This window comes from Brachyistius frenatus, unplaced genomic scaffold (genome assembly GCF_029030835.1).
Source record: "Brachyistius frenatus isolate BFR_SWC_R1_liver_20210118 unplaced genomic scaffold, ASM2903083v1 Contig_8, whole genome shotgun sequence".
In the NCBI taxonomy this organism is placed as follows: domain Eukaryota; kingdom Metazoa; phylum Chordata; class Actinopteri; family Embiotocidae; genus Brachyistius; species Brachyistius frenatus.
Window position 1 is genome coordinate 4,981,597 of NW_027210607.1, and position 18,795 is coordinate 5,000,391.

Sequence of the window (18,795 nt, forward strand, 5' to 3'; positions counted from 1 at the left end):
ACACTGCCTGGTTCATCGCTGCATCTGGCTCAAATCTTGGTCAAGACCAAGAATGACGTTACTCTACCAACCCCAGCTCGAGGCTTTAGCCAGGGATCTTTCTACATCGTTCTGCTCGCTGCCAAAAGTTCATTTCCATGTCCTCTCACACTGGCTGAGCTGGGTGCTGTGGTTTTAATGTCATCAGCAGGGTAATGGGACCCAGTTTGTGCGGTGTGCCTGTCATTTGGTTGAATTTGAACTAGGAAGAGGTGGTTTTTCCACTCTGCTTTGGCCAGCTATCCTCTCCGCACACATAAACACATGGTGAAGTCACTGGGGCTGGGGAAGAGGGCTCTATGAAACCAAATTTTCATGCTAACTCAATCCAAACATTATGGAGGCTGAAAGCTCAACCAAAGACACTATTTCCTAACGAAGGCTGGAATCGTCACAATAGGCTAATGTTTATTCCAAGTCATGTAAAAAGAGGGGGGGAAAAGGTACCTACTCAGGATTTTTACTCACCTCAAGGCAATGAGGAGAGTTTTCAGGCAGTGACTCGCTGATGAACTCTTCCAGAGTTTTGAGTTGGCTGGTCTGGGTGGGAGGGGACTGGGTAGCAGTGACGGTGGAAGAGACCCCATCAGCAGGTTGTCTCGTCTGCTCCTTTTGAAGACGTCGCTCCTTTCGCAAGTCTTTGGCCTTCCTGCATGGTGGCCGGCCGGGATCAGCTCCCATCCCTGCAGCCCGGAAAGAAGACAGAAGAACGGGGGACTGTCAAAGCTTGAGTGGGCAACAAAAACACATTTCGAAACATTTCCAGGTAGAAACAGGGACAAAAGAATGGGAGTTATAGAAACTGACTCAATTGCAGTTTTCAGTTTTATGCTGCTTTCTGAATATGACTGGACACAAAGTAGGAGAGGTGGCAACTTTGAGCTTCTGTTGCTGATGAGTTGCAAATTGAGGCAGATTTCATGAGTGTGTTGATGTGTTTTTGCCAGCCCCTCTGTGCAAATGGGCTGCCATGTTTGCTTTCGTGCACCCCCTGCCAAACAAGCAAATCTCAACAGCTCAATGGAAATCACTTTCCCTCCTCCAATAGTCTTTAACATCGCATTACTGCTTTGGATGTTATAAAAAAAAAAATGCGATGTGCATGTGAAGTCTAAATGGTTGGCAGTTAGCTAGTGCATATTTATAAAGGAACAGAAGAAGCAGGAGACATACTAAAGAGTGTTTTGGTTTTTTTAAACAAAAGAAATGACTGTGAACAGATCAGCTTTGCTGATGAAGGCACATGAATGAGTGTCTCTGCTCATCAGACCTCACACACTTTCTCTGGTTTTCCCTCAACAAGACCAACATGAACATTCTCCGAAGCAAGTGAATCTCTGCCTGTTTCCCTCCTCATCCTTGTGCTGCAGCTCTTCTTCTCCCCCCTCCACCACAAGCTCCTGGGCTCCTGCCAAGCCCTCCAGCTCTCCGGGCATCCCATGTCAACAGTTTACACGCCCACATCCTGTTTGGAGCAATAAGGAAACGAGAGCCATTTCCTGCTTGTCCTATTGCCAGCTGCCACCATCAGCTCGCTCACTAACTTTCCCCTTCGATGACGTCGGGAGGAAGAGAGAGACACCTGGTCCTGACAAAGGGAGAGAGAAACTGCGGTCCTGGCTGAAGATCACTGGCAGCATTCAGCTTTAACTGAGTCAAGGTCCTTCATTTTGTACTGTGAGGCAGATTCTATCTTGTGAAAAGTAAATATAGACCTCAGCAGGAAATGTGTACAGATGCTGACTTATTTTAAGTCATGCTTTATCTTAAAATCATGACTTGAATCTGAAATCCTGTCAGCTAATATAACAGAAGAAGATTTCTATGATCTGAGTTTTGTATCAATAACTGCCTGCTTCTCAAAAGTAGTTTGTTTCCGAGATATTACAGAACATAGCAGCCCACAAACGTGGTCAAACAATAAATGATTAGTTTCTTGTTTCATCTCAATGTACCTGTTTGCTGAACTGGTTTTAATGGGAAATGACTGGAGGCACTAAAAGGGGGGTGTGTTTCTGAACAAGCCCTCTGGTATAAACATAAAACCATGACAGATTCAATCTGGTCAATAGCTTTTACTTTGTTAGAATAAACACAATGAGGTCAAGGCAGACTGGTCCCACAGACAACAGGAACTGGAGTCTGGACTGGGATCATCATACCAACTCAACCACAAACACATCAACCCCTTCTACATTACTTCTCCATCCACACGCCTCTCTCCCTCTAATTACACTCTCACTACAAACACACACTTTCCCTCTCAGTCTGACACACACAGACAGACACCGGTACTCCTGAGGACAGCGTATGAGGCCGCGGTGAAGATAAAGTCTGACAGATCAGTTCCTGTGGAAAACAGATGCTCCCGCTCCAGTAGTTAGCACTCCATAAAAGCCATGACACTCCTTCCCCGCTTCCCCAAGCACACATACGACTTTCATAAGATACACTCAGTGTAAACTGTCTCGGACTGTGACATACTGCTCCTCTTGTATGGAAACATGTACAAAACAAGTCAGACTTTATTTACAGTGGGAGATGTTCGATGCCATCTGTGAGTAGCCACTACAATACTGACGTGGTTGTGCCGTGTCATTTAACAGACCCCAAAGAACTGTTCTGTGTATCATTTTCTGACAACCTAAAATACACTACACTAAAACTCTAACAGGTTCATCTTACATTTTGGTTTTGCTCCATGGAATTTATTTTCTATATTACAAAGATAAGGAGCCATGTTTTCTCAAGCTGGAACTGGAACCTGCCAAAAGTTATAAAACGCTCATAAAAGATATGTCCAGGTGTTTTCTGTTGAAGGTGAATGAGAGGGGAGTGGAGAACCACCGGCTCAACATAGTAAATCCAACTTGCATCCGCTTTGCTGAAAACGCTTTTTATTTCTGACAGTGTAACGAAGAAGAGTGTGGTGCCGACACAGGTGTAACAGTAGAAGGACACGGGCACTGCTGAGATTTTTCTGTCTATGTTTATGTCTACATCTGGATCAACCTGTGCCAGTAACAATCTTCCCCACTCCAATGTACATCCTTACCTTTTAATTATTAAGTGTGGGCACTGCTCACATTAGACATTAGAAAGGAGAGAAAAAAATAGCTGAAGAAGTTGTTAGAAGAGCTGCTTCCTGTGTCTAATGGGAGTTTATTATCTCTTCACTATGAGTGTTATTAATTCATTACTGTGAGTTGGCGGCGAGGATATCCTGTGCTGGAGAGTGAGGGGGAGAACATGACAGATAAGTCCAAACCAGACACACTTCTCAAAACATAGAAGGAACAGCACCGTTCATTTACGGAGCTGCAGCACAGTGGAGCTCATGACAAGGGGAACAGTGACACCATCTGGCAAACAGTGGAGCTTTAGCAACTGCTAAAAGAGCAGCATGAGGCTACATATGCTATTTAGTTGTGAGCACAAGAAGATATATTGAAACATTTCCACTGCATTTCAGCCCTGCCACAAAAGGACCAGCTGACATCATGTCAGCGATTCTCTCGTTAACAGAGGTGAGTGTTGACGAGGAGATCACTCTGTCATGCTGATTGAGTTACAATAACAGACTGGAAGCTTTAAAAGGAGGGTGGTGCTTGAAATCTTTGTTCTTTAACCATGGATAGCTGCAAGGACGCTGCAGTCACCATTGCTTTGCACAAAAAGGGCTTCACAGGCAAGGATATCGCTGCTAGTAAGATTGCACCTAAATCAACCATTTATCGGATCATCAAGAACTTCATGGAGAGAAGTTCAATTGTTGTGGAGAAGGCTTCAGGGCGCCCAAGAAAGTCCAGCAAGCGCCAGGACCGTCTCCTAAAGTTGATTGAGCTGCGGGATCGGGGCACCATCAGTGCTCGGGAATGGCAGCAGGCAGGTGTGACTGCATCTGCACGCACAGTGAGGAGGAGACTTTTGGAGGATGGCCTGGTGTCAAGAAGGGCAGCAAAGAAGCCACTTCTCTCCAGGAAAAACATCAGGGACAGACTGATATTCTGCAAAAGGTGCAGGGATTGGACTGCTGAGGACCGGGGTAAAGTCATTTTCTCTGATCAATCCCCTTTACGATTGTTTGGGGCATCCGGAAAAAAGCTTGTCCGGAGAAGAAAAGGTGAGCGCTACACGCCAACAGTAAAGCATCCTGAGACCATTCATGTGTGGGGTTGCTTCTCAGCCAAGGGAGTGGGCTCACCCACAATTTTGCCTGAGAACACAGCCATGAATAAAGAGCGGTACCAAAACATCCTCCGAGAGCAACTTCTCCCAACCATCCAACAACAGTTTGGTGATGAACGATACCTTTTCCAGCCTGATGGAGCACCTCGCCAGAAGGCAAAAGTGATAACTAAGTGGCTCGGGGAACAAAACATCAAAATTTTGGGTCCATGGCCAGGAAACTCCCCAGACCTTAATCCCATTGAGAATGTGTGGTCAATCCTCAAGAGGCGGTCGGACAAACAAAAACCCACAAATTCTGACAAACTCCAAGCATTGATTATGCAAGAATGGGCTGCCATCAGTCAGGATGTGGCCCAGAAGTTAATTGACAGCATGCCAGGGCGAATGGCAGAGGTCTTGAAAAAGAAAAGGTGAGCGCTACCAACACTGCAAATATTGACTCTTTGCATAAACTTAATGTAATTGTCAATAAAAAAAAAAAAACTTTGACACTTATGAAATGCTTGTAATTATACTTCAGTATACCATACTAACATCAGACAAAAAGATCTAAAAACACTGAAGCAGCAAACTTTGTAAAAACCAATACTCGTATCATTCTCAAAACTTTTGGCCAAGGCTTTTGGCCTACTCAGTTCTAAAACACAAGTTACAACAAAACACTTTATATTTAATGCACTATTTAAACAAGATTATTGCAGGAAATAAAACTGAATTGATTTAATAGATTCAATCTGTTGCCACCAAGATGGTTTATAATAACTTTGTGTTTGTGAAATAAATATTTACAATATTACATGCAACAACCGAGCAACAAGGGAGCCAAGGAGCTCCGATATGCTGCCCCTGAGCACTTAATGACACTTATAATAATGAACACAGGAATGACTAATATTTAACAATGAATGATCATTTTGTCACTTCATTATTCAATCTGACAGTGTTCAGACGGTGACAGTTCTTGTGGCCATATTCTTTTCCCAAACCACTCGTTGCTGAGTGATGTCTGCAGCTGCCGTGATGTCACATTCACACCAGTGAGAGTCAGAGATGTTATTCAGAGAACATCTCTACAAATCCTAGAAGATTCACGGTTTGTGTTCTTTATGATAACAGGCTCCTACATGAGTCTTGATAAAAGAAAATAACAGTAATAGGCGTTACATAATACTGGAGTAGCTGTATTCATATTACTAATATATATTATTTTATTACTCTCTTTTCAACAACAGCAGGGACAGTACTGATTGTTGGCGACTACTGCCTGCCATTGGAAAGCGGCTCAGATTTCTTACCTGGTTTAGGAGCCATGGCTGCCGTTCTCCCATCTGGGACCGACACTGGATCCTTTCTGGATGTTTCCGAGCCCGTAGCTGTGGCATCCACCACCTCCGTCGGAACTTCTGTGATGGTGGGACACTCGGCTTCTTCTGTCTGAATATCTGCGATAGCAACACACTTTGTCTCCAAGTGACAGAGTTTACTGGGTTCCCGTGGAGCTGCCGGCTCACATACCGAGTCCATTGGTTCACCTACAAAGCACAAAGTCAATATGGCTCATACCAGGTAGTGGGTAATACACAGCAAGAGTACCAACAGTGTTTTGATTTAAAGCCCAATTTTACCTGTAGCTTCAACTATTCTCTGTGACATATATGCAGTCCATGAGTGCTGACTGTTTATAGATGAATGATTTTTCATGGGTCTACTGTGCACCCATGCAGATTATCAAACCATGCACATGCATTATTAACTTTTATACTACACATAATAAGCATACTCTCACCATCATCCTGTTCCTTTGGCAACTCCCCTTTGGAAATGAATTTGCTCATCTTCTTCAGGGTTTTCTTGTGGGATTTGGAAGGCTGGAATTTCAGTGCGTGACACCTTGACAAGGTCAAAGTAAATGTTAATACAACATAACTACATGTATTTCTGCTGTTAACGCAAACAGTTGACAGGGTATAGTGTCATATCTATGACACTTCCATGGCCCCATGTTTGGTCTTGTTAGATCTGAGTTTACTTCAAGCATCACAAGAGAAAATGATGGTTACCTGATGGTATACTGTGGACAGCATGTCTTCTTCATTATGGGCTTATACACATATTTCCCACTTCTGAAAAGAAAAACATGGACACCATTTATTATAAATGCATTATGAATGATTTGAAGCATCCACTGTGATATTTCAGGAAATACATATACAATAAGTTTCAAGCAGTCCTGATTTAAGTAAGAAGGGATTGGCTGAAAGCAGGAAACAACTACTTACCTTCTCCATCCTCGATCTATGAGGTCTTGGTAGTCTTGTACTGTCATGGTGTGAGACCACATCCCTGAAGAAAACAAAAGAACACCATTTCCTTCACTGACGTAAAACAGTTTTATACATTGCTATAATTAATGAAAATCAGAAAACAACCCTTTGTGTATTATGAGAGGTGCTGTTGGTAGTGAAAAGTATCTCATTGACACAAGCAACCAGATTTGAAATCTACAAATTACATAAAGTGGTAAAGCCTAAAAAAAAAAACCATATCATTGTGAGCTCTGATGAAGTTCTCAATTAAGGACAACAAAGCCTTTAGCTAATAATAAATATATGCAGCTTCAGTTGACAAAAAACTACTTTACAAGTGGTAAGAAATTACCCATGAGAGTATACTGTTTTTTTTGTCTAGGTTGATAATAAATCTAATTAGAAACGGGCAAAGAACGGTTTTGAACAAGACGTTGTTTTCACAACTGGATGAAATAAAGCTGCAACAGAAAGCATGTGTACAAGCAAGGTGTCGCTTGTCAAGAAGCTCCTTCAGAGTTTGGTGGTGGGTCCAAATTTTGTTCCAGCTTAAATCACAGCATCTCCAAACAAGATTCCCACAGTGCTTTAAGGCCCCAATGGAAACATACAAATGTATTATTTGTAGCCACAGCAGATCCCTCTTCCCAGAGCTGAGGTCTGAGCGCCCACTTTCTACTCTTGACCTTTCCTTCTGCAACCGTATACACAGTCTGCAAGAGCACACACACACCAAACACACTGGTAAAACAACTATCAGTTTACATCTTAAAGAGCCGAGGGAATCGACCGTATAACAGTTCACACAACACACACCAAGTTTGCAACCGAGTATAACATTTCATGTCCCAGGAGGACGGTGCTCAACTGGAGTCCACCGAGACAAGGAGACAACATAGTGTGATCCAAAAGAGAAACACTACAGCACTGAAGCAGTAAATGGAGCACGTTTTTTAGGCAAGACTGCAGGCTTTCTTTATGAGCCAGGACTCAGTGAGGGTAATATAACTACTACAGATAATATAATTACTGGCCAGCTAAGGGGTTTGTAACAATGACAGTTGTCCAAAAAGCATATTTTACAAATATTCAAAATCAGACACAATCATTATCACGAACAACACGTTCCATACGTCAATAGTGCAACTAAACATGATGCTACTTCAAGAACATGAACTGCATTTACATCTAGCATTGGGTGAGGAACTCATGCAAACTACAAACTGCATAAAGAGCATAAAATGCATTAAAACTTGAACCTAAATCTTGATATTGTATATCAGTAATGAAACTGATTGTTATATAGTTGATTTCGACTGCTACAACCACATAAAACATTTAAACTGTTTTGCTCCAACTAAAGACAAGAGAACCTAGAACAGAAGAACAATTTGCAGATTACAAATATTTTTATTTTCAATGATGACAATGGCATGATCAATAGTAAAATATGCTCAAAAATATACACAGACTATAGCTATCATTTAAAATCCTTGGGGGATTATGTTTGCAAACAAAACAAAAATGATGGCCTCACCACCACACATTTTATCTCTCTGGGGTTTCTGGCCTATGACTGCATTTTTGTGTCCTAAAGTTCTCATGACCTTTACTGGGATGTCAAGTTGTCATGTGAATTTGCATTAAACCATTTCTAGTATTCTATATAAAAAGCACTGACCAGGCTTCCAGTGGATTACACAGGTTTTATTATTTGAAAGTAAGGGCGGGATCTAATAAATGACACAAAAGCAAACATCTGAAATAGTTTGATAACCAGTTAGGCAGGAAGTCAGAAGTTTAACAAGGTAATAGTAGTCCTAGATTACAAATGAATCATGCCACGTGAGCTGGATGTGAGTGCAACGGCTGCCGTCATCATTCAGCTGTCTTTCCATCACTAACACCTGATCCATTCTTCAGCCCCCAATGAGGCATGACAGACACAACAACACAGAGCAGGGCAGATGTTGTCCTCTGTAGTGCGGTGTTGCATTTGCTTTGTATGTGACAACACTGTTGATAACATCACTGCACCAATCACAGAGGAAAACAAAATCGTATTGAGCATCTACTTCCAAAAGTCTACAACACAGCACACACTGCTGATATATCTGATCATCACTCCATTGATGTACAGTATAGATTGTTTCACCTGTCTTCCCAGGACAACACGAGCATGACGGGGAGAATATAAGATATCACAGTGGAAGCCTGAAAACAAATCAGCTTTTGTTTTCCACTGACTCAGTGGCCTAAAATGACAGATTGATTTCTATAGTTGCAAATGTGCTTTCATTTAACTTGTATCCACAGACATGACCTCTGACCTTTTAACACCAGTACTGAAGATTTACAAGTATTACACAGGTCGTAAAGTCTTCTGTCTTCCTTACAATCTGGCATCCCCACATGATGTAACATGTCCAGATTACCACTCTTATCTTAGATTAGACAACAGCTCTTGTCTGTTGGCTTTGTGCCCAATTGCTCATTGACTGCATTCGGAGCTGCCTGAACCCTAATTATAGTTAACCTGTCTCAACACTGCTCACCACAACTCAAATAAGACCATTCTCTTCCCACACAGAAAATCCCTTCCCATCTTCTTACAGCACTCCTCCTTTTTTTGTTTTGTTTTTAGCCCTTTTGTATGTAACAACATATAGGACACTGTCTTTCCAATTCTCTTTATGCACTGCTAAAAGTTCTACTTCCACTTCTGATAGATGTCTTGTAAACCCTTCATGGTAGATAGGGTTTGTGGTACCTTGCTGTGAACAGGAAGAATGGTTTCTGGCACTGCAGAATGTATTAAAGCTATTGAAACACTACCCTGAATGAATTCATTTTACACAGGAGCTACCCAACAGACTATATCCACCGGCAGAGTCTTGGGCCAACTCTTCACAAGTTCCCCACTCATTGCGAAATGATATTCGTGGTTTCTATCCCATGTATGATTGGGTATTTAAAGTGGTGCGCTGTTATTCCCAACAACAGCAAAACAAGGAAGGTGGGCCTCACAATTGTGAAAATTAGAATAAGAGAAACAGGCTTTTATCAATCAGTTCAAATAAAGCATGTAAGAGTTTACTTGGAAGGAAGCCTGGGCCACAACCACTGAAACCAAGTCAGGAAGAGACGAGTTAAAAGACTAAAAGACAACCAGCATTCAAATTAACTTCAAAATACGTATGACAAATCAGTAAGTCATGAATTATACCACTATGTCTTTGTGTCTGATGCTGCTTCCACTGTAACTAAGCGGCATTTTGTTGAAATTACATCTGGTACATATTGTAAACTGACTGTCAGCATGTTGTGAAACCTCTCAGATTTAGTCTCGTGTTTACTGCCACAGAAATTCACATTATCTGATATTAAAGAGAGAGAAAAAAAACATCTTGCCATTTCCAAAAGTGAGAGAAAGTAGTACTATTGCTAAAGCAAATAATGCCACGAAAAGAGTTAAGAGTATGTGGCCTGTGTAACAATAGTTTAAGCCCCCGGAAATATACACTCGTTTGAGCGGACACCTGAAGGCCTCAGGGTCCAGGCACCTGAAGGCCTCGGGGTCCAGGCACCTGAAGGCCTCAGGGTCCAGGGTCCAGCCACCTGAAGGCCTCGGGGTCCAGGCACCTGAAGGCCTCGGGGTCCAGGGTCCAGGCACCTGAAGGTCTCGGGGTCCAGGCACCTGAAGGTCTCGGGGTCCAGGCACCTGAAGGCCTCAGGGTCCAGGGTCCAGCCACCTGAAGGCCTCGGGGTCCAGGCACCTGAAGGCCTCAGGGTCCAGGGTCCAGGCACCTGAAGGTCTCGGGGTCCAGGCACCTGAAGGCCTCAGGGTCCAGGGTCCAGGCACCTGAAGGCCTCGGGGTCCAGGGTCCAGGCACCTGAAGGCCTCGGGGTCCAGGCACCTGAAGGCCTCAGGGTCCAGGGTCCAGGCACCTGAAGGTCTCGGGGTCCAGGCACCTGAAGGCCTCAGGGTCCAGGGTCCAGGCACCTGAAGGTCTCGGGGTCCAGGCACCTGAAGGCCTCAGGGTCCAGGGTCCAGGCACCTGAAGGCCTCGGGGTCCAGGGTCCAGGCACCTGAAGGCCTCGGGGTCCAGGCACCTGAAGGCCTCAGGGTCCAGGGTCCAGGCACCTGAAGGCCTCGGGGTCCAGGCACCTGAAGGCCTCAGGGTCCAGGGTCCAGGCACCTGAAGGCCTCGGGGTCCAGGCACCTGAAGGCCTCAGGGTCCAGGGTCCAGGGTCCAGGCACCTGAAGGCCTCGGGGTCCAGGGTCCAGGGTCCAGGCACCTGAAGGCCTCGGGGTCCAGGGTCCAGGGTCCAGGCACCTGAAGGCCTCGGGGCTGGACTGTCCATTAGACAGCTTGGTGCAAGTAAGATTGTTACCAAGTCTTCTGCTGACCTGCTGCGGTTACAGATTTAGCTACAGTGAAGTATTGTTGCCCAAGAGAAGAAGAAGAATTCAACCTTCCGGTCCAACATCGTTGAATCCCCTCAGCTCATGTTAATCTACGACAATACTGACGTTTCCCAGGATCAACGATGTTTATGCTACTCGATGCTAATGGCTAAAAACCTAAGCGAGGTTAACAACCTTAACGCTTTTTAAGTAACCTCAGGTAAAACCTAACAAACCTACAGTCCGTGGGGACGCGGTGTCTCCACAGCTGGTGTCACGTATTCAAATCCACAGACATGAGGATTAGTTGTAGTATTAGCAAACCTCTCGAACCCGGTTACATTTCCAGCGAGCAGACGACGCTAGGTCGCTAGCACTAAAGCTACTTCGTTTTACAGCGTTTCTTCAGCCGCTTCAAACTTCGCTTACCGTGAGAAAAGTTTCCTATTTCATTCTTGCAGTAACCACAGCGGTAACCGTCGTCCCCGCCGAAGTATTCTACTATAGTGTAAGACTTATTTCCAGCCATCTTTGATGTCCACAGATGACAGCTGACTTGGCCAGGAAACCTGGCGAAGACTGATGGGTGCTAAGCTCCTCCCACAGCCGTGACGTCACCGGTGCGGCGTTGAAGGCGAGTGGGAGTTTTGAAAGCCCTCAAAGTCTTCGTCTTTGATACCTCCTGTTGTGATTTCTGCGTTCACGATTGAAGTGGAATCGCTGCACTGAGTTCAACCGTTGAGCAACACTGAAATTAGTTGAAATATATATTCATATAATATATTAATAATAAGAACAATAGCAGCAAATATTTAAGAATAGAAGAGCGAAGGAAGGAATCCTTCTGCAGTTGAGGTAAATAAAGGTTTATAAAAAAATATATATAGATGTAGGTTTTGATAGGGAATGATTAGAATACAAAACATATTGAATGTGATTATTTCAGGTTGGCATTCAAAAACAGCTGATCGCTTGAAAGTTTCACTTTTGCACTGCATTGTGCTTGAAAACAAATTTAAGATATACCTACTTTGAGTATTTCCAATTTTATGCAATGTTATACATGTACTCCACTACAGGTAAATATTATACCTTTTACTCCACAACATTTGTCCAACAGCTTCAAATTACTTTCAGATTACAATTTTTCATAGCCCTCCTGCCCAGTGAAAACCATGCATCTCCAGATTTGGTGATTTTGTCATCATCCTACCTATTAATCAGATTACGGTTTGTCATTCTTGTGTACTGTAATGTATACAACATTCATCTCTTTAAAACATAATGGATGGTGGCACATTTTGGATGCAAAGTTTCTTACAGTGCACAGAAGGAAACACTTAGCCTCTTTCCCAGGATTGTGCTCACAGCCGAGGTCTCCATAATGTTCAGTTTAGCCTCCACATTTGACCTCTGCTCCTTCAGATAGATCATGAAGGCATTTGGTGGCTTCTTGACATATAGTAAGTCTTCAGCTGGTCTTTCTACAGGGACACCTCAGGAGGTTCACCTTCAGGTCAGGACTCAGGGCTGAGAACTGTTCACAATGCTTTGACACTGGTTCCTGAATGAATCTTTTCTCTTCATCTTATCTGATGACAACCACCTTGGCGTGGATGCCGAGAGCAATGCATATTGATTTGATTGGCAGACGAGAGGTGGTGCGAATTCAAAGATTACCAATCAAAAACCAGGCTAAAACTTTGAGCACATGCTGCAAAATGAATGGAGCCTCTCCAGATGGAGACGGAAGGCGAAAAGATGCAAAACATCAGAATTAATATGATATCTCACATAGAAGCTTTTTACTGAAAAGACTATATTCGGATTTAACCCCTTTGTAATCACCAGTTAAATTTGTGATAGATAAAACATCAACTCAATATTAAAGAACTGTACAACATATTTATTAAATCATCTGTGCAAAGACGAAGGACAGCAAAATAAATCTGAACCCAGAAAACATTTACAGTAAATAAGACCTAGGGAGAGTTTGAATATAGAAAAATAAATTAGAAAATCATGGTTGGGACACTGATTTCTTTTTCTGCTACTATAAAAAAAAGATCTTGTAGTGAAAATTGCTTTTTGTCCATGTCTACATTGTATTTCACTTTTTGCTTTTTACCATAATACATTTCCCTCTCATCAGTCATTCTCTGAAGATCGGTTTGTATTTATAAAACAGACTCACAGGCAAAATCGGAAAGCTGGTTGTCCAACAATAGTAGCTTCCATTCTTCATGCATACGAGTGATGAAGCAGAAGCTAAAAAAGGAAAACGCCACTGACAGACACAAACCTTTAAATAAACACTGAGGAGACATCTGTCATCTTGACTCCTTTTGATAGCTCTTTTCTATTTTTGGCTGTCTAACTAAAACTCCCCTGGGGGACAGGGAGGTTTTCATGGAGGTATTTCATCCTGCCTTGCTCAGAAAAGTCAGACACAGTGTGCCCCTCCCCTCGAAGGACCCATTTGGTGGTCAGAAGTCCCTCCAAACCTACAGGTCCTCGAGCATGTATCCGTGCCGTGCTGATGCCAACCTCAGCCCCTGCAAAACAAACGATGCAAAAATAACTCTTCTGCCTTGTCTTCAAGATATTGGCAAGTTATAGGCATTTCAAGACATTACAAAGTACAACATTAAAAGTCAAACCACGTCTGATACTGTACGTACCGAGGCCAAAGCGGTAGCCGTCAGCGAAGCGAGAGCTGGAGTTCCAGAAGACGCAGGCGCTGTCCACCTGCTGCAGAAACTGTTCGGCTGTATCTTCGTTCTCTGTCACGATCACATCAGTGTGGGAGCTGCCGTATTTGTGGATGTGGTCCACTGCTTCCTGCATGCCGTCCACCACCTCGATGCAGCACTCCAGGTCCCCGTACTCTGTCCTCAGAGACTTTACCTCGGATGGGCTGAACGTTAAGTAGGATGCAAACCGGGGGCCAGCGTGAATCTTAACCTGAGAGAAAGAAAAGCGGCCAAGGATTTGTTCAAAGAAAAATGAAATAATTAATGAAAACAGTCTTTATTGACCTAAATTAAGAGCTAAACTCGCTTCAGAAAATGTCTTTCCAGTTTTAGACCTGATAAAAAATGTAAAAAACACTTAACAATAGTGTACACTATGCTTCTGTGTGCAGAGTTTTCTCTTCCATTATAACATCTTGATGCTGCACCCAAGGGTTTTTCCCAGCAAGTAAGCCTAAGGAACATAAAACTACTCTTAATGCTGACTAGAGGATGAGAAAACTGCAGTTCAAATCTATTCAATGTTGTAATAATAGGCCAAATTATTTGAATATGTATAGTAATTACCCCTTAGCCCTCACTGCAACCACTGAGAACCTAAGCCTTCTGTGTGCAATACTTATGCCCCAAATCCTCAAGTGCTGGTGCAGTTTCTTACCTGTTCTGTTCTCAGCATGTCAATGATCTGGTCGAATATCGGAGTACGCAGCAAATCTCTGTGAATAAGGAGCGTCTCCATGGCATTGCAGGCGGCAGGATAGTCACACTTGGAGTCTTTGACTGGAATGAAACATTATTTTTGTAAATTCATTTAGCAGCTCTGAGTTACCCCAAGAAGTTAATAAGTACAGCTTTGCAGCATCCTGTGAAAGAAAACAATTACAACTGCACTTTGACAAAACAAAACAAAAAAAATATTTCTATAGGTTTTATAACTTGCCCAACACTTTGACCAAACCACAGCAAAAATACCCTTCCCAGCTCCATGTAGTTAACACATACCGACATCAATAGCTTTGTCTATGCTGGCATCGCTGTCTATGTAGACGTGACAGACGCCTTCACTGTGGCCCAACACAGGAATGCCCTTAGCTGCCCTTTGGATGTCCCGGACCAGCTGGGACGAACCCCTTGGAATGATCAGGTCAATCATCTTGTCGAGTCGGCACAGATCCTCCACTTCCTCCCGTGTGCTCACCTACATGACAGAGAACATTTTAGTGGATCACAAAACCTCGAAAAATACTATAAACAGGAAAAGACTGAAACTATATTTGTATAATGCACAGTCTCACCAGTTGAATGGCATCTGCCACTCCATGAATTGAAAGTGCTTCCTGAGTGAGTTGATGCAGAATTTTATTGGTGTTGGAAGCTTCTTTACCACCCTTCAGCAGCAAAGCATTTCCACTGGCGATTGCTAGCGCTGACACCTGAAATACAATATTTAATTCAGGACTTTTTTATAAACCCAAAGTCTATCAAAACAGAAGTTAGACCGCCAGCTAATGATGATCATATTCACAAGACAAGCACCTGTGGGAGACAATCAGGACGTGATTCAAAGATGACCAGCAGGACGCCGATGGGGACCGTGATCTGTTCCAGCTCCAGGTTGTTAGCCACCCTCGTCCTCCTCAGCACCCGTCCCACGCTGTCCCTGGAGGACACTGCGAGCTGACGCAGGCCAATGGCGAGGCTGTTCAGCTTCGCAGTTGACAGACTCAGGCGACTGATCAGAGCATGGGAGAAACGACCTATGAGGAAACAGAATAAAGAAAAATGCTGACAATACAATACTTCTTCCAACAGAAATCGTAAAGAGAAGTACCTTTTCACTCTTTTATGTTGCCCTACTACAGGGCAGAGAATGACTCTTGCCCACTTACAAATGATTTGCACATAAACCCTTAAGATGAATGCCAAACGGCGCTGACAACGATTTGATCCAAGCCTCCTTCGTATGTCATCCCTACAGGTGGCTGAGAAAGGTATTTGAGTCACACGACTCAGGATGAAGGTAATCTGTGTCAGTGTGCATCTGTACCTGATGCTGTTGCCATCTCCATGTCTTTCTTGTTGGCACTAAGAATCTCATCTTTCCTCTCTGTAAGCAGCTCAGCGAGGCAACAGATGATCTCCTCTCTCTAGAAAAACAAACACACACATTCTGATATGATTAACACACCCACCAAAATCAAGAGCAATTAAAGCTACTGCCAGTACAATGGAAAACTGGAGTTTGGTGACCCTTAGCATGCTGTGTTATTGTTGTTAGATTATTAAACCATCATATTCCTTAATGCTAACAAAGATATGCTCTCTCCCTATTCTAACCTTATTTACAGCAATTCAGGAATAATGTAATGAAGTCAATATACTGTACTTAGGGGAGTTGACTTAACCTAAAAATCGACCTTAATGAAAAGTTGTTTGGTTAAATCTTAATATATCAGAGCGAGATAAATTGGGAAAAAAAATGGGACTGTGCACTGTGTTAGTGTAATAAAGGATTCTACAGCAATTGAGCCTAAAAACGATTCAGACACTGCGAGAAAATCATGTTCATATACTAATAGCATTTGCTTCAGTCGGCCAGAGTACACAAAAGCCCACCTGTTCAGGGGGCAGGGAGGCCAGAGTCCTGCCTGCATGCCGGGCCATCTCTGTCTGTTGCTCCACAGTTGGACCTGACGGCGTCAAAGTAAAGGCACATCAAATATAAAAACCACAACAAGAGGGTGAAATATTCTTTCCATGTAGTTTTACCCAGTACTACCTGCAGGTTTCACTTCAGAGAAGAAGGTGCCAACTTTCTTCCCTTCTACAATGTCGGTGATGACGTGTCCTGTGACTTTAGGATGTGTGCCGTTGGCAATGACAACAGAGGTCCCACCCTGTAGCGCCCAAAGGGCTGCTTTCACCTGATGCACACAACATGAGTGAGTAGAATACATGTGTTTCATTACTAAACCAACTCCATGCGGTTTACATATTGAGAGCCACGCTGACCTTGGCTTCCATGCCTCCAATACCGACTCTGGATTTAGTCCCGTACGTGATCGACTGCTGGTCTCCAGGATAGAATATATCAATGAGCTTGGCATCATCTGTTCCTGGTGGACTGTCGTATAAACCTGTGGAAGATATATTTTTTTTCTGTTTAATCCTTTGTGAAACCATGGAAGTCAAATTCATAAAGAAGTCTTTTCATGAGTAAAACCTGAACAAAAGACAAAATATTAAAAGTTTTCTATAAATTTACGAATACCTGACATGGGAGAATAAATAAAAGCAAACTACAGATGCCATAGATGAAAATTCCTATTATTGATAAATTGTTTTATTATGTAAAAATACCAAACATTTATACGGTACTCCCTCAAAAATAGGATTTGCAGTTTCTTCTTGTTTTATGAATTTACAAATGTAATTTCTTTAGGGCCTTAATAGAGTTACAGTAGAGGTAACTGGTGGGCATATGTTACAGTTTATATAAAAACAACACATAAAGTGAACTAAAATAAATGCTTAAATGCAAAGAAAGTAAATAATATCAAATTAGTGATTATTTCTGTACCTTCAACATCAGACAGGGCGATAAGGAGATCTGCTTTCATTTCGACAGCCAGCCGTGCCGCCAAGCTATCGTTATCTTTGATGCTTATTACCTGAAATACAAACAGAAATTTCAGTAAGTCAAATGGAAATGTATCATACTGTAGAGTAACAGCTTATCAGTTGCTTCCATGCAGCAAAAGTCTCAGAGTTCCATGACGTTACAAAACAAACAGCATGTGTTCACCTCTATCCGCAAGGACAAGAAGGTGTGCCACAATTAGATGACAGAAAGAGATCACTACAAGTCGAAGTGGACGAGAACAGTAATAGCAGCCTTAGAGACGAAACTATGCGTCTGAGAAGTTAAATGATAACGAGGGTGGTAACGGAAGTGAAAGACACATACATGCACGTGTTAAGCCATCCACTATCACAATTGTGCACCACATTTAGCATTCCCAGCATGCCCTTCCCACAGTACCCACATTTACCCCCTGTAGGTCACTGTTGGGAACAGGGGGAGGCACAACAGCATCATTGGTGTTAATGATCGGGACAATGTTCATGCGCAGCAGCTCATGTAGCGTGCTGTTCAGGTTGCGACGCTTCTGCTCGTCATGAAAATCCAGGTTGGTGACCAGAATCTAGAGACGTGGACAGAAAAATAAATCATCAGGTGACTTTTTAAGACATTCACTGTCAGCATTTTATTCTGCGAAAAGAGCTGACTAGCACATACTTGTGCAGTGCACGTGCTGTACTGGGTGAACATAACTTCGTACAACGCCATCAGACCACTCTGTCCAGCAGCTGCGCACGCTCTTGCCTCCAAAACTGGAATTGACTGAAAAATAAGAGATATTTCATTGATGTTAACAAGGCTTATACTTCAGAAAATGTTTATATAGTATATACACAATTCTCACAGAGTGGACCTTAATTTCTTGTGTTTAAGACTATTATTCACCATTTCTTTGAGTTGGTTCTGTCCAGAATGCAAGGCTTGTCTGACGCTCTGAGACAGTAGTATCTCGTGTCTCAGTCTCTGCTTCCCAAACGCCACAGCACCACTCGTAACAATCATCATCTCCCTGCCTTCATTCTGCAGCATGGCCACCTGACAGAACACAAAGCCAATAACATTAAAGTTATTCTTTTACAGCCAAGGTCACTCCTTGTGACACCGTGTAGTGTCCTCAGCCTTCCTTTCAGCGCACGCAGTATTATGCTCACGCTTACATGAACAGTGATCTTATCTAGTCTGTATCTACAATATTACCTGCTCGACTATTGAGGCCAGTCGTCCCAGTGCCAGACCGCACTCATCTCCACGTGTGACCACAGCACTCCCCAGCTTCACCACAATGCGTTTGGCCTGCTTCAACTCACTGCGGTGGGCAAAAGACTTCCCATGGGGACGTGGGACTGCGAATAATTAAAACAGTCACATTGTAATACACATCAGCAGGCAAGATTATTACAGCAAACATATTTAAAAAAAAAAAAAAAAAAAAAAAAGATTGTTAGAATAATGTCG

At 43.0% G+C, this 18,795-nt stretch overlaps 2 protein-coding genes across 5 annotated transcripts in view; both read right to left on the bottom strand.

The window, feature by feature from the left end:
• LOC138616043 (arginyl-tRNA--protein transferase 1) overlaps positions 1 to 11,545 on the bottom strand; it is a 55,791-nt gene extending 44,246 nt beyond the window's left edge. For 2 of the 4 annotated variants that reach the window (XM_069690044.1, XM_069690043.1), the window contains exons 1-6: positions 11,374 to 11,543; positions 6,510 to 6,573; positions 6,291 to 6,353; positions 6,017 to 6,120; positions 5,526 to 5,762; positions 508 to 722 (exon numbers count right to left, since the gene is read on the bottom strand). In XM_069690044.1, the coding sequence (XP_069546145.1) occupies positions 508 to 722; positions 5,526 to 5,762; positions 6,017 to 6,120; positions 6,291 to 6,353; positions 6,510 to 6,573; positions 11,374 to 11,473 (783 nt within the window). In that variant the 5' untranslated portion in view covers positions 11,474 to 11,543. Of the gene's footprint in view, positions 1 to 507; positions 723 to 5,525; positions 5,763 to 6,016; positions 6,121 to 6,290; positions 6,354 to 6,509; positions 6,574 to 11,373 lie in introns of all 4 variants that reach the window. The other 2 variants (XM_069690046.1, XM_069690045.1) reach the window with 2 other exon arrangements.
• A 1,290-nt stretch (positions 11,546 to 12,835) lies between these two features.
• Positions 12,836 to 18,683, bottom strand: LOC138616046 (delta-1-pyrroline-5-carboxylate synthase). The gene is made up of 15 exons (XM_069690052.1): positions 18,538 to 18,683; positions 18,226 to 18,375; positions 17,998 to 18,102; positions 17,744 to 17,902; positions 17,278 to 17,368; positions 16,710 to 16,834; positions 16,477 to 16,621; positions 16,314 to 16,387; positions 15,745 to 15,844; positions 15,234 to 15,454; positions 14,993 to 15,130; positions 14,700 to 14,895; positions 14,356 to 14,477; positions 13,626 to 13,908; positions 12,836 to 13,499 (listed from the first exon to the last, which is right to left on the bottom strand). The coding sequence occupies exons 2-15, from the start codon at positions 18,367 to 18,369 to the stop codon at positions 13,318 to 13,320; spliced, it is 2,085 nt and encodes a 694-aa protein (XP_069546153.1). The 5' UTR covers positions 18,370 to 18,375; positions 18,538 to 18,683; the 3' UTR covers positions 12,836 to 13,317.
• Positions 18,684 to 18,795: the final 112 nt, after the last annotated feature.

Coding starts and splice junctions, on each gene's coding strand:
- LOC138616046 (XM_069690052.1), bottom strand. CDS start 18,369: ATGCTGCAGAATGAAGGCAGGGAGATGATGATTGTTACGAGTGGTGCT. Junction 14,896..14,992: donor TGGCAGATGCCATTCAACTG/GTGAGACTGTGC, acceptor TCTGTCATGTAG/GTGAGCACACGGGAGGAAGT. Junction 13,500..13,625: donor CGGCTACCGCTTTGGCCTCG/GTACGTACAGTA, acceptor TTTGTTTTGCAG/GGGCTGAGGTTGGCATCAGC.